Consider the following 23,931-nt stretch of genomic DNA (forward strand, 5'->3'; position numbering starts at 1 on the left):
GACGCCATGTTGAAAACTATGACTGAAATAGTTAAACACGTGCAACGCTGATCTTCGAATCGTCGGCCATATTTGTTTATGTTCTTACAGGGAAATAAATTAGTTCTCAGGTCCTTTTCGGAATAAAAATATGCCAGGCATTGAATGCAAATTTAGTAGTCTTAGCGCGAAAATTAAATTAAAGCAAATCAAAATTCTGACATCATGTCATCGCTCTGCCTCGAAAAATCCCAAAGATTTACTTGCAGGTCTTCTTTTCTTTTTCTTTTAATCAAATAGAAGATCTGCGGTGGTCAAATTATATAAGTCATAGAACGAAACACCGTTCTTTGCAGACCGAGCCGTGATCGCCGCCATATTTAATTCTCTTGATATTCTATTGTTCCGGAGTGTAATACGATATCCCGCTGATAATTGTCAGCGGGCTCGAAATGTCCTTGATTTCTGGCGATGATTTAAATTCGTTACCGTTGCTCTTTTGATATTTCATTATTTCATCGCACTCGATCGCAGACGATCGCAACCGATCGCACGAATAGCACATGGTTCTATTCCTGCGATCGCACTCGACTGCACACGATCGCAGAGCTGTTCACATATAATCGCAGAAGATTTTGACTTCACTCCAGCTATAGATCAAGCTTTCAAAGCTGAAAAACATAAACACAGGCTCCTAAATGTCATTCTTTACTGAATTTTATTTGAGCTTAGCTCTCTCTAAGCTTGGACAGGAGAGAGTCGCAGATCCTTTTAGGAAGTTTCCTTGTCATAATTGATATTTTCTACCTGTCCATATTGCTGCAAAAATTATTAAGGTTCGCTGTTTACTGGGCAGCAACAGCGTATCCGGCCTCGAAGAACATCTACTCGGTGAGAAAATGGTCAAATTGGATAAAAGGACCTGTTTAAAAGTTTGTCATTAATTTTTAGCATTCATCTTAAGGTGGTATGATATCTTAAAAAAGGCAAAAATTTCGAAGTTTTATCTAAAAATTTTTATTGCTGGAAAAGGTCCATATTTCACTTGGTTTTAACGCCACAGTTTAATTTTTCATGAAAATGTTATTTGTTGTCCAGTATTTACTCATTTTTGAGACCAGGTCTTTGGTTGCCATGGGCAACAGGTTTGTTTTTATCTTGTTTACAGTGAAGAAACAATCCCACAATAGTTGTTTTCGCCCGGAAAACGATCGTTGCGTGACAAGGGACTCTCTGTTACCCCGTACATGACAACGATCATGTTTATAATCATGTTGTATAAAATACTTTGGGGTCAATGCACAGATCCATCTATGTATAAGATATCCTGAAAATTTCAGAGCCATGGGATTTTTTGTTATAGAATTATTGTTGTTGGTGTAATGTCTATGAAATGAGGGTTAAGTGGGCGTGGTCCTGTTGCTATGGTGACAGATGGTGTCAACAACAGTGCCAAACAATTTCTCTCAGTGAGTGTTATCACAGGAGGGACTAATAAAAATGTTTCAAATATTGTAAAAAATTTCCCTTTTTGAAGGTATCATACCTCAAGTGGCTTCTAAAGCCAAGAATGCGCTTCAGTGCATGTCACGAAAAAACACTTGTTTCAGTCAACTTTCATCATCAAGCTGTTAGGAAAGTTACTGCAATAAAGAATGAGCAAAAATTTACGTAAACAAAATAAAGCAGATTAAAAGATCAACCGTGTGTACTTATACGGCGGGAAATTAATTGAAAATTTTGGTTGTCATCCTAATGAGCGCAGGTGGTTCCGGTTTCATAGCTTTGCTAATGTAGATAATAATAGCAATAGAGAACGAAACATAATAAAATGAAATGTCGCCAACAACTGGCCAATGACAATAAAAACCCACTGTGCTCTGAAACACTTGTTTAAATAATTGCCTTTGAACCCTTTCACTCTTATGATCTCCTTAGAAATTCTCCTCACCGTCCACTTTATCATACTTATGAATTTGCTTTGGAGAATTTGGTATTGGATCAACGTTTAGTCCCTTAATTGATATTTTTCTTTATTCTCATCACTTGCCTGATTCATATTGTATTATTCTTGTAAGGAGAAATTCTGTTTTGGTCACTCTCGGGAGTTAAAGGCTTAATTCTAATCTCTCTTCAGCGATCGCTTGAAAAATAATAATTATTTTCTGTTAATTGGATCGAACCAGAGTGAATCATTCCTGGATTTGAAGTCAAGATTTACCCCTTATTTCTATGAATGGTGTTAACCTTACGAAGCAAATATGTTCTCAAACGAGTCTGCGGTGAATAACACACACAACTCTTTTGAAACAGAATCTTCGACGAGGAAAAACCTTGCGCTTTTGTTTAGCTACTTGGTGCTGAGTGCCATCGGCGTGGTAGGGAATTCACTGGTCATAACACTAATAGCAAGGAAACGCGGTATGCGATCAACAACGAACATACTTCTGGCCTTTGTGGCCGTGGCTGATTTGATCTCGTTGATCAGTTTTGTGCCATTTGCTTCGTTTCTCGTATTTCCACCTCCAGGAGGCCTTCTTGGCGCCATATTTTGCTGTATTTTCGTTAGACCGAATGTGGCAAGCTTAACCATTGCTGTTTCCATCACCACCCTCGTCTTGTTAGCTATTGAGCGATACCTTGCACTTTTGAAACCCATGAAAAACAGGCTCCGTTTGAACAAGGATAACATCACATATTGGGTCAGTGGAATCCTGTTATACGCTTTGGCTCTAACCGTTCCTCTATTCGTTTTCACTGTTTTCGACAAACAGGAGAGAACGTGCAAATATAACTTTGGAATTCACGGCAGGCGTAACTACTTTGCAGTTTTCGGCTTCGGAGTTGCGTTAGCTGTGGCAGTGATATGTTTCTGTTATTGGCGAATAATCAAAGGATTTTACTTCGGAAGTCGCAAAGTTTGCGTCAGCGCAGAGCTACAGCAAAAGCGAAAGGTTGTAAAACTGCTGTTTCTGATAACGTTAGCCTTTATCGTTTGTTTTATTCCAAGAGTAATTTATTTCTTTTTTTATTTTTCCAGTAAGGGCTTGTTTCATCAGATATCTTTATTTCTGTTGCATTGCAACTCAGCAATGAATCCTATGATTCTTTATCTTCAAAGTGAAAACTATCGCACAGGATTCAAGGAAATCATTCAGAAAGCTGTGGGCAAGTTCAAAAACAAAGCCGCAGGTGCTCCCGTTTGAGCTGTTTTGAAAAGGTCTCTTGGAAACAATGCGTTTTAGGCGAATAAATTCACACTTTTGAAAACAAACTTGTGTCAAGAGTTTGCTTTCCGACATTTTTTCCGATATTTTGACAGAAATAGATTTTTTGGATGGTTTCTGTATCGGCTCGGTAAATATCCACTTCAATTTACCTCCACTTTGTTGAATAATTGTTGATGATTCATAAAAATTCTGAGCAGTTTTGGAAAACGCGGCGCTGCTTTCACGTGGCGTGGTATGTCAACAACATGGTGGAAACAAGTTCGGGAGGTCACGGTCCTAAATGTGAGAAAAATCGTTTTTGGGATGAAAAATGAATTTTCACATGAAAAGGTGGAGTGTGTGCACTTCAGTAATGTCGGGCGCAAGACGCTCGCTTTTCCTGCTGAAAAGGAAAGTCTGAGAAAGAATTTAGATAGGAATTTTACCAGTGTAACACCCTTAGGATCTGTTAGTCTCACGCTGCAATCAGTAGATGTAACATTTTAAAGTCTTCGAATATGCAAATCATAGCAGTGGAGGCCGTTTCCTCCGTTTTTGCGACGTTGCTTTAACTTTATTATTATTTATATTATTTTTATCAGTGTTAATCTTTATCCGACCTTTAGTTGTACCGAGTAAAATATTTCACTTGAATTTGACTAACATCCAAAGCGTAGCCTACTAATAAAAGAGACACGGAAAGTTACGGAATCGGAGAAAGATCCTATTCTAAACCAATCAAACTCAAACCGCCCGCTCCATGGTTTAATTAGTCTCCTTCGCTTCCGTTTTCTGTCGTTACGCAAGGCCTTCCTCTCCACAAACGGAAGGATAACCTTTAGTGACGACACAGGAAAACGGCTGTGAGGGAGACCACGGTTCAATGGGCGCAAATCAAAACAAAAATGTGTGCTAAGCGGTGAGCCACGCACATAAATAATCAAAATTTAGGGAACATTGATAACAGTTTAATTAACAGACAGAGTTTAATAACGTCGCGCGTATCTTGCACTCGATTATAAACCACAGCAAAAGTATTAATAGATTTAAGTAGTTGAGATCTTTCATATTCTTTATCCTCCTAATCTGCCATTCAGCTTGCTTTAGCAATCAACTATTCCTAATCTGGGCCATGACCATATATCTCGGGCTATTCAGTGACAACAGGGTAATTTAGTATTATCAACGAAGTCGACAACGTAAATTGGCCACCGTTAACTGTTTTCAAGCTGACGTTTCGAGCGTCAGCCCTTCGTTAGCAGGTTAGAGCGATTAGCGAAGAGCAGACGGTCGAAACGTCAGCTTTGAAACTCTTTATGGTGGCCAATTTACGTTATCAATTCAGTCGATAGTACTAAATTACCCTGTTATGCTCTCCCACCGACGCAGCAACACAGTTTCTTTAAAAAATTACCCCCTTTATTCAGTGACATAGCCAGAAATCAAAGAAAGTCAGTCATTCGTGTTTGATTTTCGTGCCTAAGTGAATCTGTTCTTGCAAACCGCGCGAAGTCGTAGAAAGTTGACGAACGTTGTGTTCGGAAAGAGGTCAGACACTGAGTGCCTTGTGTGAGCGACTCGAACGAGGAATTGAATCTCTTTCGCTGAAGTTTTCGGTTATGTGGTATTTTTGAGGGTTCCTCCAGAAAAGAGGGTAGAAATACTCTTCGCTGATTTGCTTAGAATATCATTCGACAATAACCTGAAAATATGCACGTTGCAAATATTTTTGCAACGTGCGGGGAAAATGTTAATGAACAGCTTACTGTTTGCTGTGTAGGTTGTACCAAATTTAGCAAAAAAAAAGTGAAAACTCAGAAAAATCAATGATTGAAGGAGACAGATTATAGCAATGTGAGACCTAGCAGATTTTCGATTAAATTCATGTCGGCACGGATAATAAAATCAGTTGCCCAGAAATTTTATTACTTTTTGCGAAAGTCAATTGATGGCTTTCCATGCCCATGAAGGAATTATGATCCGAAGTGGTTGGTCACTGGATATACTGGCCCTTCAAATCCCTCATTCTTGGATAAAGGGGGTAACTTTATAAAAAAAAAAAGTGGTGCTGCGTCGGTGGGAGGGTATAACCATGTAATTTTGTATTATCAACTGAGTTGGTAACGTAAATTAGCCACCGAAAAGAGTTTATTAAAAGCTGACGTTTCGAGCGTTAGCCCTTCGTCAGAGTGATTGTCGAAGGGCTAACGCTCGAAACGTCTGCTTCTGAATTCTTACGGTGGCCAATTTACCTTATCAACTCAGTTGATAATACTAGATTACCTTATTCTTGGACTTTGTCAAAACCAGGAGAACAAGCTAATTTGGTATTATCAACTGAGTTGATAACATAATCGGCCACCATTCGGAGTTTCAAAGCTTTGTAACAAACACACAACCCACAATTCCTCCATTCGCTCTGACGAAGGGTAAACGCTCGAAACGTTAGCTTTTAAACTCTTTACGAAGGCCAATTTACGTCGTTAACTTAGTTGATAATACCAAATTACCCCAAGAAAAAAAGGCCTTGTTTAATCTATTGTTTCTGATATCACACTTAACGCGCGCATTTTTCAAGGTAGCATTGGATTTGTAATAGCCATTTGCGCTCGATTTTTACAATTACCCTGCCCGATGCAATTTGCACTTTATTAAGTAATATTGGAAAGTTAGGTTAATTAGTTTAAATAAAGGTAACGACGAAACTTCTCCTGTTCTTTTAAGTCTTAAATTTCTTCTGGGGTTCATTTATGGTCTTATGGTACCGCTGGCTTTAGAATTTATATTCATCATCTGATTTGAAAACAAAGTGTGAGACAAAACAGCCGATGCTCGCTGATGTCGTTTACTGAAAAAAATTGACACACCCGTGAAAGTTTTATATCATGCACGTTGGAGTTAGTCCACACGTACAATATGAAAAAAATATTCACTTAAAAACCCTCAAAGTTCGATAATGTTGCTGGACTAAATTCCCTGAAAAAAGACTCAGTATAGCAAATATAAATTATTTCTCAGAACAGTAGTTTTATCTTTTCCTCATTGTCTGTGGGAAGTTTAGGACTACACAGCGACTGGATAGACAGCCGCAAAACTATTTTCGCTATAGAACGCTATAAAGGAAATTCCTAGACACCTACACATCTGGCTCCTTGCAACCCTGTTGTTGTGAATTAATTTACTTTCAAAGCTCATTTATAGAGAGCAAAGCTATGAAAAAACGGCATTCAACAGATTTTTTTTAATAAATGTTTCTACCAACATCTGAATTCTAAATTTTCGAAAGCGCCGCTACATAGTCTTACTTAAATTAGATCTTAATAACGAAACTATAGCTCATGAGACTAACTACACGTCAGTCAAATTCAGCAAAGGAGCTTGCAGAAATCATTTGCCTCCACGTGGACACATCTAATAGTTCTAATGATGTTACCAATAGCCTCGACGGGCGTTGCTCTTTGTCGGACCTGACCCTAAATAACATCTATTAATGTACAATTTTATCAAAGAAAACCAATATTGGTAGTCCAGCCAGTCCATTGATCGATAAATACCGGGACTCCCGAGAAACGTGCTCGTTGAGTTTAGGGTCAGGGTAAGTACGACGTGCTTTTCAGTTCTCGGGACTTTCAGCCCTGAAAAACTCAGAGTTAGAATTAGGAGAAATATTCAATACAAAACTAAAATCAAACCCAGTTTTGAAGTTGTCACAGTCATTCTGAATTTTGATTGGTACCTGAAGTTCAATCTTGTTCTGGCAAATGAGAGTGAAGCAGGTCTCACAAGTCCTCTTGTGTGCTCTAACACATAGTGATACAAGAAGTTCAGTTGCTTACCATGTTTGTTTTGGACCTTTTTGTACGGTAGAGTAGCACTTTGCATGATAATGTGAAGTTGATAATTTGCATGATGATGTCAAGTTCACCTATTCATTTCTCCACATAACTTGAATTTGGTAGACTCACCGGCATGAAATTACAATTTCAATAATAAGAAAACTTGAAAGCATCTGGTAGTTTAAATCATATGATACCATCATGCACTTGCCTGTACATTGAACTCTGCTGTGTTTAAGTTATGTCTCTGATTACTGTTCCTGAAATCTATCATGGTGACATTCTATCTCTATTGAACTTTCTGTTAAATAAAACCTCCAGGTCAAATTGTAAATCTTATTGGGTTAAAAATTATTAGCAATGTTACTTCAGAGTACTTAACTCAACATATGATTCATTAAAATATTGCTTGTGTTCTGATCTTGTAATGCACCTATCTTTTTTCTCTAGACTCTTTCCATTTACAACCTCATATCTACCTACCTGAGCTAAATTTTTCTGTGTTCTTTATTGAAAATACAGTCCTACAAAACCTAAATACAATAATTATAGTAAAAGTTTTGCTCTCAACCAACTGAAAGTTGAACTTTATGCCCTAATGGACTAAAGAAACCTACACTCAGCATTGTGTTACTTTACATGTATGTATTGTCCAAAATTATTAGTCATACATTCAAACCAAATCAAGCTCCCAATGGCTTCTAGTGTAGAATACATCATTTCCCAATGCCCCTGCCCTTCTGCAAAGTTTTGTCCTTGTGCACCGGTACACAAAATGTCAAAAATATTCATATTAAATTCTTCCTTAGAGTTAATTTCACATCACTTGCTGGCAAAGTCAATTCCACTTCATTACGTAAACATAATCATGACTGAATCTATCAGACCTCTATGGGAGATTATGCTGATGTTTTTTCAGTTCCTAAAATCCTTGGGTTACATGTGCACCCTTTGTTGTCAAAATGAGACCTCCAATAACAAAGTTTGGCCAATAACTCTCATCTTCAAAATGAACATTTCAGGACTTTTTTATGCTATTTATCTTGTGTTATTGATGAACAGGATCGATATTGAAAACTATCTAATGGTAATCAGATATTAGCTCTTCTAATAGAAACCCAGTGAGACACCAGACGCTAAAAAGCAGCTCAATTTTGTAAGCCACACATGTACGCATTGCGGACCTATTTTTTTATGAGGTATCACCTCAAGTTCAGATCAAGTTTAATTTGGAATAACGAGTATCTCGAGAGCTCGTCGCGAGGACAGTTCGTTGAAAAAGTTTACGATGAAACTGCTCCAGTCCTTTTTAAGGGGCAACACTTCACTTACAACACGGAAACGTTCGCTTAAAAGAGTTTTTTAATCAATATTCTCTTTGAAAACTAAGTGTGAGAAAAACAGCATATGCTTGCTAATACCACCCACTAGTAGAACTGCGTGCCGCACTTCTTTCATATCTACGGATTATCAACACGAAAGAAGATTCAGGAAAAGCGTTTTTCAATTCATAACCCTGAAGCTCTATAAACGTAACCGGTGTTCATTATTCTTCTAGACTGGATTTTATGGAAACAAAGGAATATAGCAACACGCTTTGAGAGTATCTTATCGCTCAGATAAGATACTCTCAGTTTTATCTTTTCGTCGAAGTCTTTGGGGTTCTAGTACTTCATAGATATTTCGCACAATTAAGTTTCGCTGTATAAAGAAAAAACGGAAATTCTGAAAAACCCTCATATCTCTTAGCAACATTGCAAACGTTGGAGTCTTAATAGGGTGAAGACGTTTACGTATATCTTTCCATTGTGGACACCAGGATGAACTTACGGTTAATTTTTTTTACGACTAACGGTTAAAATCTTTGTGACCCCTAAATATAGTCTTAAGTCTTTTCTGTAAATCCACCCTTACAGCTCACTCAAGCAGTGTCGATGAAAAAGTATCCCATTAATTTTCATAGAGATGATTTTTGTTTCCAACATCTGACTTCTCCATATTGTAAACAACGTATTCACGGGTTAAAAGTAGCGTCATTATGTCCACAGAATTAATTTACATTGAGTGGATTCATTTCGCAATTACAAAATACAAGTGTAACTGTTACAATTTATTTGATTGGAAAGGCAGCAATTCTAAATAAGACTAAAAACATAGGTGTCCCTTGTCCACCAGCAAACAGCTATTACCCGATCGGGCCATAACCAATGTTTTGTCTGAATTTCTTATAAAGTCACCCATGAGCTGGGGGGGAAACACATTTATATACACCCCATTGGAGCCTTAGGGATCTAACTCCTAGGATCTAGCTTAGGAAAGTATATTAAACGGACAGAACAGTCGGAGAAGTGTCCATCGTGATCAGTCACCAGTCGAGCGAAGGTGCTTTGTGCGAGAAAGTCGATTGAGCAATTACATCTTTAGTTTTAGTTATTTGTTTTTTATTTGTAATTTATCTTTGTATTAGTATTTAATTTAAGAGGACCCTCCTGTAAACCACTTTTGTGACGCTGGCATCCTCATTAAAGATTATAGTATAGTATCTCCCGTTTTTAAGGGTCTCAGGTAAAAAACGTATTTTTAGATATTTGAAAAAATGCGTCTCTAAACTTACCAAAAAGTTGCCTCCAATTTGTGAAATTTTCATTTGCATGCACCAGCTTCTTCCTCAAGTGCATGGACGAGGAAAGTTTTCTAGTGAACAAACTAGGCGACGATTCCCTTCGTTTAGCATTGTCCGGGGGTTGTGTTCTCCCAAATTTGGGACTGTTTGATCCGAACGGCATGGAATTGTAAGTTACTAATTTTTAAACATAGATTTTTTTGGGCCGAATTCTTCCTTCATATGTAAGATTCATAAGCCGTTATAGACAACTGTAGGAAATGTTTTGTATTTTTTGCCTATGTATAGAATGGATAAAGAACAGGCCAAAGCAGGCTTTACAAAGTATTTTGGAGCAAAAACAGGAAACTTTACCAAAGAAACAACTGAAGACGAAGTAAAACATATCTATGATGAAAGATCAAGAACGTATGACCAGGTGATCTTCGAAATGAAAGTAAAATAATGATAAGAACATTCTTCTTCAGGGGAAGGTGACGATATGGCTCATCGGTTGAACCATCGTACTCCTGATCGAGAGTTTATTAGCCCGTTTCTCAAAAGTCCTTGTAGCTTAACGAACGCACTGCAATATTTTTCAATCTGAATCAAGGGTATAACAATGCGGGTATTACAAAACAATCGTGGCAATGTCTTTAATCACTTCTGAGAGTTAAACTGCTAAGGGAAAAGGTAACTATTGCGAGCAGATGGCTCAGAATTAAATGTTTACAAGAAAATAATGGTCGCTAAAAAATGATGATCAGATCCGCCACGTGGGAGGGACAGTGGAACACAACTTTTTCCCCTGTGGAAGGAATTAGAACGAACCAGTCTTCAAATGTTCAATTGCCCGGACGGGGTGTATCGAAGCTTCGAATTGATCGACACATGAGACTGCATCAGGCACAGGATTTAGGAGGTCACAAGATCCTGACTTTATTTAAGGGTCATTTCATTTATGGCCAAACACGTCCCATTTGGATCCATTACTGAAACATGAACATTAAATAGAATTTCCTTCAAGTAAATAGAAAGATGGATCTTATCGATAAAAATGAAAGATAATGCAATATTGGTTTCTTATTGATATAATTTCTATAACATAAACTGTAGTATCATATAGAGATTTCCGGCCCTGAGAAAAGCCGTAACAACACACCTGAAAAAATATCGTATTTTTTTACGTGTGTTGATATAGCCAATCAGCTGCTGACACGTCCCTCGCCTTTGGCGCTACTCGGTCAGGTTAGCGCCCACGCGCTCTACGATTGTTATTCGGGGATTCATTTATTTTCATTCAATAATGTAGTCGGTTTTTCTTGTCAGTAAAGGGCTATTGCGTTTATATGATAAACAAAATAATACATGGTTGCCTGTAGATATGGAATTTCTCTTCTCGTGTTCAACTCGACATCTCACTCGTTCGCTGCACTCACTCGTGAGCTATCGAGTTAAACACTCGAAAAGAAATTCCATATCTACGCGCTCCATGTATTATTCTATATTTCTCAACTTAGTAGTTGTTCCACGAGATTCAACTTTCTTATCATATAGGAACATTTAGCGGCACGTTCTGCCTATCACAAGCCTCTTGCCGAATGTTTGCATAAAACCTTGAAAGATGTTTTCCTGGATAAACCAAACGATCAGATTAAAATCATTGACGCTGGAGCTGGAACAGGGCTGATAGGAGTTGAGCTCAAGAAACTCGGATACACCAACTTATGTGCTTTGGACATCTCAGCTGAGATGTTAAAGGAAGCAAAGGAGAAAGAGATCTATAATGAGTTTATCTGCGCCTCTTTGAGCGAGCAGCCGATTCCTCAGATTGAAACCGGGCAATTTGATGCCTTGATTTGTGCTGCGACACTCTTTGAAGGCCTTGTTCGTTCATCTGCTTTTGTGGAGATGATCAGAATGGTTCGTGCTGGTGAGTCAATTGGTCGCAAGTCCAAAACATCTGTTGTGTAAGAAGCTCGCGCACAATGTTTTTTATGCCCTATAAAGAAAGTGTTATCTTCAATTTGACGGCCACTATATGCCTGAAATGGCATTATGCTTTGGTAAAACCTTTGGCGAAAGAATATTATTTACCAAAAATAGAAGAGGGATGACTTAAGTTTGAGGGCATAACGGGATTGCAAAAAGGGAAAACGTGTATAAGTAATTCACAAGTTTTTATTTCGTTAATTTATCAAGTTTTTGTTCTGAGTTCATTTTTCAAGCTTCTAGCATGACGTAGATCATGCAAAACCTTTCTTAGAATATTCGTTTGACTGAGATCTGACCCGTAAATTTCCTTTCTTTCTACTAAATGAGGACTTTACAAATTCGCTGAAGGAATTTCTTGTGATATCAAGATCACGCCTTCTAGTTGATAAGCATGTTGTTCTCTCCACCTTTTTGTTGGATAAAATAGTGATCATATAGTAAGGTTACAGGTTGAACAACTCTGCAAATGAAAGACTCCATTACATGGAAAAAAATTAGACGCAAAGTTGGAGACTTCTCAAGATAAAAACCTCACAAGATAACTTAATCTTGACGTTAATTGCTTTGCAGATGGCCTCCTCTGTTTCAATATTTGGGAAAAGGAATTAGGAGACTATCAGAAAACTATTTCGGAGCTAGAAAAAGCTGGGAAATGGATCTGCTCGTCCAAACAGACTATACCAATGTATGCAGCCGAGGACATGCCCAAAGAAACTTTGGCATTCGTTTACAAAGTTTTGAGAAATTAAGAGACATGCAGCATGGCATATATGTTTAACATACCTACTTATGAATTATTCGCACTAACTTTTATTTTGATCTGTTGATGTGAAATCATGAGCATTATATCACCCTAGATAATAGATAATTTACAGAGCGCAAATTGATGTATCCTTTCCTATTTCGCGCCACTCGATGACCACGTCACAGACGATAATGGAACTGTGCATAAAGACCATAAAGGCGAAGATGAGAAATCGATCAGTTGTGTAATGACAAATATGGGTTAAGGTTAGGTTAAGTAATTTAAAGGCTTCGTTTCACTCTCTGGAACTCACCTCTCCCTAAACCCAATTTCTATAGCGCCTGCAATTGATATAGGAGAAAACCTACAGTTTGAAGTCGCAAGGTCATGACCCACCGCTTGGGCAGTTAAGTAAGAGTTTGTCCACAAAAAAACCGGGTGGTACCAGGCGGGGGTGATAATGCTTATATCACTGATTTGGCTCAAACATCGCACAAGAGCAAAGTATTACGAGTTAAAAAATGTGTGAAAGTGATAGTTCAAATTAATCAATTCCCTGGAAGATATGGAGCCCCCTTGGGATATCCCAATGTTTGGCTGCATTTTTTTGCACAGTTAACTCTTTCCTATAACCCTAAAAAAAAAGACAAATGATGGCAACCTTTTTTCTTTTATTTTTTTTGTCAACAGTATTTACACTAGTGATTAGTGCTATATGTCATTTGAAAGAGGACAAAATTAGCTTTTCAGAAAAAATATAATTTGCCTCCAAAAATCCATGGATTTTAAATCCTGCTAAGAAAATGGCATACAATTTGCATAAATTATTGTACAACTTTTGACTTTGAAACAGCCTGGGCCTGAATGGATTGGAGTTACAAGGAAACATTTCTAAGATAAAATATTCCTTAAATTAAGGGCAAGATTATCCAGAGACTCTGGCTGAAAAAGAACAAATACAGAATTAATTAGAATTTTTTTACAAACTGTACCCCAAAACCATAAAAATTGACCCAGATTATTGAAAAATTTATTCCTCACCAAGTATTTACACAAGAGAAGTAAGCTATAGCTCAATTGAAACAGCAGTAAATAAGCTTTCCTGAAATGCATGTTTCCTCTCCAAGAAAAAGGAAACAACCTCATTGAATGCTTTCAAACTAACTTTAATTAGCATACAATATCATCAAAACTTGAACTGTGAATTAAGTGTTACCCAAATGATATGAAGTACTGAGGCAAAAATTAACCAAAAAGGTTCCTTGTTATATGAGCAACATTTCCATAAAAAATTGGTTGAAAGATAACAAATCTGAGACGTGTTACACATATCTTGTCAACACTGATTGACACACTGACTAATTAGTCTGACCTCATCATGACCCCAAGCCCAAATTTACTAATCCCTCTTGAAGTCTACAGTGCAATCATTGGAACTATATTTCTTTGTTTGACTTCTGAAATTTTGCCTTGAAACAGGGAAAAATGAGATAATCAACCTCAAAATACATAAAGTGCATCATATATCAAAAGCCTTTCACGTGCAATGCAACACCAGTATTTTCAAGAGTAAACAATTCAGAAGTGAAATGCCCAAATTTACTAATCCCTCTTGAAGTGTACAGTGCAACTATTGGAACTATTGTTCTTTGTTTGAAGATTGACATACGGACTAATTAGTCTGACCTTATCTTATCATCACCCCAAGCCCAAATTTACTAATCCCTCTTGAAGTCTACAGTGCAACCATTGGAACTATATTTCTTTGTTTGACTTCTGAAATTTTGCCTTGAAACAGGGACAAATGAGATAATCAACCTCAAAATACATAAAGCGCAACATATATCAAAAGCCTTTCACTTGCAATGCACCACCAGTATTTTCAAGAGTAAACAATTCAGAAGTGAAACCGGAAACTGTCATTTTATATCATTCCACTCATTCTCGAGCATAATTTGTTTTTTTTTGAGAATTTTTAGCGTGTAACAAGTAGAACCACATCTAAAAAACATACAAAACATACAAGATAATATACAGGTCGATCTATATACAACTATCGTTTTGAAATAAAGGATTTGTTTTGATTTAGTTCGGACGCGCACTGCGTCATGCGATCGATCTGTCATCGGCTGATAATTTAGGTCGTTGCGTTGTCAAATTCCATTGAAGATTATTTACTCTGTCGCTCCAAAGTCATGTTTGATCACAATATATATTGCTTTACATTCACAAATATACATCTACAGGTCTATCTCAAGGCAAAAAACAAGGATTCGAGCGAGAAAAGTAAAAGTAAATTTAATTTTACGCTGTTTCAACATCACGTGCGTCACGCATTTAAATATCGCAAGAATGTTTATAGATTACTTACCTCGATTCTTCGCTAGGATTTTCCAGTTTTCTGTCTATTTCAGATTCCTCACCACTAGACATACCACCATGCTCACTTCCATCGTCAAAAATGATGTCTAAAGCCTCAGCTACGCTGTATCTCTGGCGCTTCGCACCAGACGCCATTATCGCAGATTGAAGTCGTACGAAAATGATTTCCGGAAAGGGCTCCGAAGGTCAATTTTGATAGTTCGGAGCTAAAATTTGCTATGTGATTGGCTTAGAATGTTTACTCGCCACAGTCGGAATTTTAGAGCGATCGGATGTAATACGAGCATTTCCGAAGAGGTTTACGTCATCGTGCAATTTTGCACGATCTGGCAAAGGCCTGATAGGAAAGAGTTTTAATGAGTTAACTTTGCCTTGCTCCTGTGAAAAACAGAAATGTCATTCGCAAATTCAATCCACTGTTTTATGCTCCATATCTATCAGACTTCAAGAAAATCGAACTGTTTTAACTTGTTCATTTTATTTTTACCCTTACCTTTCCCTTAACCAAGGAAAACTTTTCCAGGTTTTGACGAAGTCAAAGCCAGTGAAGGCCCAACTTGATATCTCTGGTAGTCCATGGGCCATGACCCCGAAAAATGACCCTTCGGAACCACTCAGGGGTAGTAATGCTGCCATGCATTTTTGAAAACTGCGATTACATCTAATTTAATATTATGTATGATAGCAGTGCCCAATAAGTAGCTGAACAGGTATTATCACGTGATCAAATGACGTCATTCCTTTTCATAGAATTTACAGGAAACAAACAATAATTGCGCTGTAAATTCAAAATATCTGTTTCAGCTCCAAAGGACCGATTAAACTCTATGGCCCCTGGAGCTGTCTTGACCCTTTGTGGGGCCATTTTATCAAATGAGTCTTTATCGACCCTCAAAACCATCTCTAACCCGCCAAAAACCAATTTGGCCCACTAAGGAATTTAATTCAGTCCCTTTGTGTGAATCAGCCCTTATATAAGGGCCCTTTTTGTCCCGGTGTGGGAGAGGCATCGAGTGTAAGTGTTATCAAAGTAACTTTTCCCGCCGGTAGAAAAAGCGTGGTTACCAAGATTGGTCATTCCCAGAAATCCTTGAGGGCTCATTTCTTCAGTGTGCATGTAACACTCTTTAGGCGGTAGGTTTTAACGAATTAACAGAAAATTTAGACACAGCAGAGGTTAATGTGCTTTTCATTAGTCGTGGTGATTTAATTTCTCTGCAAAGGTCAGTCAAATTGTGGACAGTCGATTCCTTTGTGTCAACTATATGCGCCGCTTGTCTCCTCACTGGGATGGTCGATCGCATCACAGTGCTTCAGCCTCGATATTATTGGTAAGCTACAACTAAACGTTTGAGATCTTCAGCTATAGTATGCATAAGAACTCATACTCATACTTTATGAGGTGAATGCCAGTTGTAGTGTATTGCGTTACATAGCGTTACCGCTGTGAGGAAACTTGTAAACGTCGTAAATTTGGATTCTCCTAAATAGAAGTAAAATATCTAATTACGAGTATTATATAGTAGATATAATGTCTTAATTATTGAATAAAGGACAGTTGAATCAGAGGAATGAAAGGAGTTATTTGACCTATGAATACTCTACACCAGTTAGGAATTAATTTTGCTAGAGAATCCTTACTTTAAAGTATTGACTGATTCTTCTATTGATTGATCGATTGGTTTTGAAATTATCGATTTCTACTCTTCCCTTGTGGTACTCTACTTTTATCAAGGTATACAGCTGTGTACAGTGTATCTCTGCTAGGAGTGGAGCTTTTTGACATAGAATACTTACTGTTAGGCATTGGTAACCACCGATGGATGATTTTACAGTACATGTAGGTCTAGTGCTTTAATTTTCACGATTCAGTCCAATCTGCCTCTGTCAGCAAAATCCTGCTATTGTCGCTTTTCAAATATCTGGGGGGTGGTACAAAGACATAATTCAAAATGGCGTCTGTCGTAGGGCCCGAGGCTAATACGATCTGGCTAGTTTTTCCTTCTTTTCGCTTCATCCCCAATGAAAATATACCTATGTAACCTTACAAACGAAGAGGAAATGTGCGTAACAATACTTTATTAGAAAGAAAAGGGCTGTAAAGTCGTAAAATCGACAAAATATTTTGTCAGACCGTACGCTATAATCGTCAAGGTAATTTTTCCGCCTCTCTTTGCTCCATACTTGATCAAAATACACTTTTGTAGATCTCGAAAACGAAGAGCAAACGTGCAGAGGAATACTCAGCTTCAAAGTCTCGAAATCGACGATGAAAATCAACGATAGATATGGAGATATTATGTCGCGCCGCCTGAGCGATTTTAATTCGTTCATATTCTTGTCTTCAAGTTGATTTTTGCGTATCTCTTTGGCTGCCACATGGCTATATGTTACACATATTTGGCAGCTGGAAACACCTACACCTAAACAGACCACCCCTGGAAACCATGCGAATATAGTCTCAACGTGTTTTCTACATTTACTTTTTAAGTTCATTCACAGTAAAGAGAGCTATGAAAAACCATACCATTAGTTTTTTCAATAATATTTTCTTCCAGCATCTGACATCTCAATTTTCTGAAGCGTATCCACGAGTTAAAAATTGTGTAAGTTTGATTAAATCTGCAGTACTCGATGGCGATTTATATCTCAGCGAACGGCTTTGCTTGAAAACGGAACTATAAATCATAAAACTAACTACACGTTCAAGGAATCCATTTAGCTCGACGTGGAATCATCCCGTAATTTAAAATTTGATCAACGACAAATAAGAAAACAGAGAGAGTTGAATAACTTCTGTGTATGTCCCGCTCGCTTGTAACAGCACGAGCCCGTAAGGCGAGTGAAATTTGTAGTCTTTGAAAAATTTATTTGCGGTACACAAGACAGAGGGCACAGTTTTTCCCAATACGGACCGACCTTGGCTGGTGAATAACATTTTTATTTTTCTCTAAAACCTAACAAATGATTGCTTAAAGAACCGGAATACCTGTGAGCGGGCCGGATGGGGAGAATACTGTCCGCTCTCGGAACCAATCAGATTGTAGGATTTGTAGAATACCGCCTGCTCACGAACTGAGAAAAAAAATAAATGAATTATAAGATACATGAAAAAATTACTCAGTTCTGATTGGTTCAGATAAATGCAGTTTTCAGGTAATTCAGTGCAGAAGAGGGTTAATTCAGTGCAAAGAAGTAACAAACCAGACTGAACAATTCCTTGAACTGTTTAGCCGGACTTTGAACTGTTTTGCGCCTTAAAGATGTGAAAATATCATTATATACTATTGTTTTGATCGATTTTGCAATTTTATTAGTCTTTGAAAAAATTTACTCGTGCTTATTTATTCCAAATTGCACGGGAAAAATCATATGATTACCTAGACAGCCAATCAAAGGCGCGTAATTTTTATTTATAATAATTATATATGTATCTTGAATTGGAAGGGGAGGGGTGGCGGCCGAACGAGTCTACTCCCCTTCAGTGCGAAGATTGTAATCACAGCTCTTGGTACTATAGACATAGCGCTTTCAATTTCAAGGTAATTTTTATAAGCCCTTAAATATAAGTGTATACGACATTTTACATTTTGGTCCTTAGTACAGAATGGATAAAGCCACCATCTATAAAATATTAATTTATTATTTAAGTAATAACGGAAATACAATCAAAGAAAACAAGCGAAGATGGCATCAAATGTATCTATGATGAACGGTCATGAACATATGACAGGTGCTCCAAGAAATAAAAGTAAGAAAATGATTTAATGATAGAGGTATTCTCACTTTTTCAGGGGGGGCGGGAGACGAAGTTGCGCATTAGTTGACCCATTGGACTCCTGATCCAGAATTCGGGTCCAGTTTCTCGAAAGCTTCTAAAGCTCCGATAACTCTACAGGTACACTGCAATAATCTTAGATCTCAATTTACGGTATAATGGTGCAGGTCTTGCGGCTCAAAAACTACAGAATTCTATGTTCTTTTCCGATATTTCCATTGCTTTTAGTTTCAACATTGCTGAGGCATCTCGATTTGATTGAAGACAGATCAGCTATCGGGTCGCAAAAGGTTGATCCCAGGTCCCGCCGGATTATTTTTTTCGTGTTTTTGAGCAAGAAGCTATACTTGCAGCCAGAAGTATGATTGGGTTCTGGCGAACTGTCAAGGAAATCTAATAGAAAGCTGGGATGTATCTCCCACTCAGGAGGAATAGCAATATTTGTTAATCGTCTGTTTTGTGATTGGCAATCTGAGCCGGCGATTTGTGATGATGTGCTGGTTAGCAGCTTCACTTCATTTATACAAATCACTGAGTTTATAATTTGATGCAGACCCATGCAATACCTTATTCTTTGGTCGGATTTGTTGCACCTTCAAGATCAAGAGAACATAATTTTCCATGTTCTCATGGAGAGAAAAATTACTTTGTCTATATTCATATACTCACGAAGATATTCAAGAATTTGAAAGTAATAACTCTCTAGAGTGCTGTCACGAGGTCTGAATTGGGAAACAAAACGTGCATGCTAACGAGGTTTAGTCAGGCAAGGAAAGACTAACAATGTATATCCCAGCCTTCAAATTGTCCGACCTACAAGTCGGACTCCCTTGTCCAAGTTTATAATTTGGTTTATGACTTGTTGAAGCCATCACTGATCCCACAAATACTACGTTTTCACATTTTCCGAAAACAAATGTACTTAAGAGTCTGAGCCACTGATATATGGAGTGGTATTGGTCAGCGTACTCATTGTTTTGCCAGCTGTATAATAGTTTTAAAGAAAGATACTTTTTTCGTCTTGTCACAAGCGTGGGACTAAGAAAAAATTCCCCATAAGGAATCGAACCACAGACCTTCGGATTCCGTGCTCCGATGCTCTACTACTGAGCCACAGAGACTCCACAATGAACGAGATCTATTACGAAGTTCATATGACACGCGTCCTGTATACTGCTAGGATCAGCAATGTCGATAGCGTAATGTTTGTAGATGGAAATTAGAGAGATAATAAGTTATAATAGTTTGCAGCCAATACTTCTCGACTTAAGTCTTGCAAATAGGAAGACGCTGATTGATATCAGCGAGCCTGCAATGTGACATGAATACTGGTCAGAGGATTTTTTGGTGCAACAGCTGTCACTTTAACATCTCATTGTGGATGTCCGCTATAACTACAGTGCACTAGCGCAGTTAAACGATTGCATTGGAGGCTTATTATATGTTGGACTAAATGTCATTACAATTAGGACCAAATTTTATTACATTAAGGACTTTATAACAATTAGGACGGTTATTACATTTAGGCCCTCAACATCCCACTACTTTAAACTGAACTGCTGCAATAATTTCTACACGTGGGGTAACAAAAGATATCAAATTGAGCATGGCTTAGTGAAGGCACCATTCACCAGATAAGGTTTGTTTTTAACCATGCGCGACAAGATTTCAAGTTGTTTTTGTTATCAAGGTACACTTTTCCAGACCTTTTACTTTTAATCACCGCTCGAGGTGTAGATAAAGACGCCAGTGCGTAATACATCATCTTGACATTCGACTTTCGGTCCCAACCAGAGTATCGCACTGTGATCGTTTTCAAATCGAACCTCCATTTTTGGTCTGTCAGATCCACTGTTGATGCATTCTGCAAAATGAAGTGCAAGGTTTGAGAATTTGTACCAACTGCCTCAAAACGCTATTTTGCATTTTTATTTTCATGAAAGGGCTCTCTCCGGGTCTAAAGTGATGTAGTTGTGAAGATCATATATATTGAAAACTAAGAATCAACAGCCAAGCCATCGGGGCGTGACAACTTTTATCTAAGTAGAATTTACAGATCGTCATTAATGGATGAATACAAGATTGAGAAAAAAAATTAAGATAAAGTACTGCTCCAGCGTATTCTATGTGAGCAATACTTTTTCCATACTTAGATCTATTGAAGATGTTGCCGGGGAAGCCCTTTTCTTGTTGGAAAAATGAATTGAAGCGAATTGCACAACTAGTCCGTTATATCCTTAGGGCAATTTTCACGAAGATGATTTCACTCGGGCATCTGGCTGGCAATTACAGTTATTACAAGATGTGCAATTTTCATAACAAATCAATACATTTCATAACAAAAGGGAGGTTAAGGTCACACTTGGACCTTCCCTAATCAAAGACCTTTTCCACGCATCGTTCTCAATGATAACAGGGACTTACCTTCACCATCAACTGTCCATTCTCCACAGTTATGATGAATTCCGGTTTTTTGAAGGGTTTGAAGGAATACCCCAGGTTTTGACCTGGACATCCTTTTCTCAAGACAAACTCTATGAACAAACACAAATAGTAGTCTTGAAAACTTTTTTCCTGTCGGCCACTGCATTGCTGATAACTCAGCTTAGGAATTAATTCCATTATCTATTTTAGTAGTATCTTGGTATCTTAATCCTTTAACTCCCATGCCTGACCAAGGCAAAATTTCTCCTTATAATACCAATACAAAATCAAGCCGACAAGTGATGAGAATAAAGAAAAATATCAATTAGGAAACTAATAGTCGATCGAATACCAAATTCTCCGAACTAACATCATAACAGATGTATGGCAGGAAGTAAAGAGAATTATAAAAGAGATCTTGGGAATGAAAGGGTTAAGTTGTATTACAACTTTATGCACCGGAAAAGAATCTAAGAGCATTTATTTCTGGTAAAACATTTTCCTATGTAATCGCCCAGATTTTTGGTTTGCTCTCATCGCCGTAAAAGCTTATGTTATGAAATTATTTCCGTTTCCACATATGCACTCTGGCAACCCACTATACCCTCTTTGGATAAAATGAACTGTAAGCTACTGTAACCTGCCTATCTGCAATAGAAATCGCTGGGCTACGGTGGCCGGTAAGAACAAAACAGGGTAAACACTAACACAAAACTCCACAACACAAACACAAACTTAAGTTTGTGTTTGTGTTGTAGAGTTTTGTGTCAGTGTTGCGGATTTTGTGCTTCTGTTTTAAGTTTGTGTTTTTGTTGTAGAGTTTTGTATTTGTGTTGTAGAGTTCTGTGTTAGTGTTGCGGATTTTGTGATTCTGTTTTAAGTTTGTGTTTGTGTTGTAGTTTTTGTGACTCTGTTTTGTTCTTACCCGCAACCGTACTGGGCTGATTCACAGTGGAGACGTCTGAGAGTTTACTTGCACAAAGTCTGCGTAGCTGACTACGGAAGTTGCATGTGGTCGCTTAGTCGACCATTTAAGATATTTTAATCGGATTTTCTGTGACTTGTAAAATTGCCCTTAACGTTGGGGGATTTAGAAAACTTAAGTTTGTTGGAGTAGTTAAACATTAAAAGGCAACGAGGAAGATAGAAAGAACAAGGCCGATACAATATGGCATTTATTGAGGAGGAATTTAAACGTCTGTTCACTTGAAAAGTTTTGGATGAAGTTTTTTAAGATTCTCAAACCATAACATAACTCCTTTGTGTATGGTCAATCTACTGTAAATATTAGTTATCTCACCTGTCCCCGGTGCTCTGTCACCCCCGTGAAGGACAGATTGAATTCACCGCTAAGGTTTTCAGTCATTAACAAGAATCTTTTGGCTTTATGTCGACGTGTCATCGACTCTATGGTCATTCTATACTCGATAAGGTTGGCTGGGTGACACCTGGGCATCGGGGAACACGAAACGCCCGGCAAGAGCACCATAAAAACAAGCAGCTGTCAAAGGCAAAAGGAAACAAAAACGAGCTTAAAAATTTTACTTCAATCGTGGAAAACGTCGGCGCATGTACTGTTACCTACAAGTCATATCACTGCAATAAAGAACAAATATCCGTTAAGTGAATTTCTTAAATAGAACATTTCTTTTCAAAAGTTTTAAGTTTTGTCTTCATCCAGCACGGATGAAGATAAAGCAATGATTTTTAAAGATCTGCAGCCCAAATTTCAAAATTACTTTAACAGTAGTAATTTCTCACTTTTTGAACGCTCGACGATTTACTTAAAATACTGCTTTCTATGTTAGCTGTCCAGCAGAGATTGAAAGAGCCCTTATTTTGCGAAAAACTGAAATCTAATTAAAGCTTTACTTCTAGGTTATAAGTGTCAAAATTTCCACGGATACTTTTTTTCATCAATGAATCTAGAGATAAATTGTTTAGTCGCTCGAACAGAGTTGGCTTTTAAAGTGAACGTGCGAGGAATTTTAAAAATCGTCATAATGCTCAAGTAGATTTTTTAAATTCTAGTTCTATCCTTTTGACAATTCAAACTCAAGATGAGAAAGTACTTGCATCGACTACTTCTTGAATTGAATTTGCAGAATTCAAGAACAAATAGACCCGTTGCCCTAACTTACCTCCAAGTAACAAAATTTAGCCCCCACCATTGTAGTTTGTCGTCAATTGCGTTAAAATTAATACCTCGGCAATTCTTGGTTAAACCAAATAGCGTGAGTTCTTATACCTGAAACTGAAAAGAAAAGAGGTGGACAAGAAAAACCTACGAAACGATAACAAAAGAATATTGATGACAGAGCAGACAGAATATATCTCAATGAACGCTTTGGTGTGTGTACCTCCAGGGATTTTTGCGTGTTGTGCCTTTTTTTAACGATCGAGCCTGTAGGTTTCTTAGTACAATTAGATAATAAAAATTAGTCTTCGATTTTAACGAGGGAGTATCCAGTGGTGATGATGTGCGTTTGAAATTATATGTCAAGGCAAAATGAAACGAAACTAGGCAAGAATGCCAAATTTAACAGGAGATGTCTGCTGCCTATGATCACAGAAAGTTTTCCTTACTGTAAGTGGTCATTGCTCTACGCAAGAAAACAGCGACTATTAAGTGACCACACTGATATTAGTCCTAATTCCTAACGTATTTGTTATTGTAATAAACTCGCCTTTAGAATTCCTTATTGTATAACCTGAATGGTAAGCGATTTTTTCGAACTCTGAAACTAATTTGACCGCAGAAGTATCAAGAAGACAATTTGAGGTTCAATATTTTCTGATAGCAGTGTACAATAGCAGACAGATGTTTGATCAAAACAACTAAAAAAATTTGTTTGCACCTTATAAAACAATAACTATGAAACTTGATCTAGGTTCTGAAAATAATTTAAAAAAAGAGAATTCTAAGGTATCTCATACAATTGGCGAAGGCAATCGAACCATCAACAATCCTACTCAGTCGA

General features: G+C 37.6%; 3 protein-coding genes across 4 annotated transcripts in view; 2 read left to right on the plus strand and 1 right to left on the minus strand.

Annotated features, from left to right (window-relative positions):
* The window catches only part of LOC131782071 (methyltransferase-like protein 27), a 16,176-nt gene extending 3,200 nt beyond the window's left edge, over positions 1 to 12,976 (plus strand). For both annotated transcript variants that reach the window (XM_059098783.2, XM_059098784.2), the window contains exons 2-4: positions 9,936 to 10,065; positions 11,184 to 11,559; positions 12,192 to 12,976. In XM_059098783.2, coding sequence (XP_058954766.2) covers positions 9,937 to 10,065; positions 11,184 to 11,559; positions 12,192 to 12,370 — 684 coding nt within the window. In that variant the 5' untranslated portion in view covers position 9,936 and the 3' untranslated portion in view covers positions 12,371 to 12,976. The remainder of the gene's footprint in view (positions 1 to 9,935; positions 10,066 to 11,183; positions 11,560 to 12,191) is intronic.
* Positions 1 to 23,174, minus strand: part of LOC131782072 (uncharacterized) — a 34,860-nt gene extending 11,686 nt beyond the window's left edge. The window contains exon 1 of the mRNA XM_059098786.2: positions 23,156 to 23,174. The gene's annotated coding sequence lies outside the window, so the exon portion shown is untranslated. The remainder of the gene's footprint in view (positions 1 to 23,155) is intronic.
* Positions 2,241 to 3,185, plus strand: LOC131782098 (allatostatin-A receptor-like). The gene has a single exon (XM_059098811.2). It carries the CDS (start codon positions 2,241 to 2,243, stop codon positions 3,183 to 3,185), a length of 945 nt encoding a protein of 314 aa, XP_058954794.1.
* Positions 23,175 to 23,931: the final 757 nt, after the last annotated feature.

The sequence above is a fragment of the Pocillopora verrucosa genome, chromosome 10, assembly GCF_036669915.1.
Source record: "Pocillopora verrucosa isolate sample1 chromosome 10, ASM3666991v2, whole genome shotgun sequence".
Taxonomy (NCBI): domain Eukaryota; kingdom Metazoa; phylum Cnidaria; class Anthozoa; order Scleractinia; family Pocilloporidae; genus Pocillopora; species Pocillopora verrucosa.

Excerpts from the sequence above, each read along its gene's own strand:
- LOC131782098 (XM_059098811.2), top strand. The coding sequence starts at position 2,241 with ATGTTCTCAAACGAGTCTGCGGTGAATAACACACACAACTCTTTTGAA.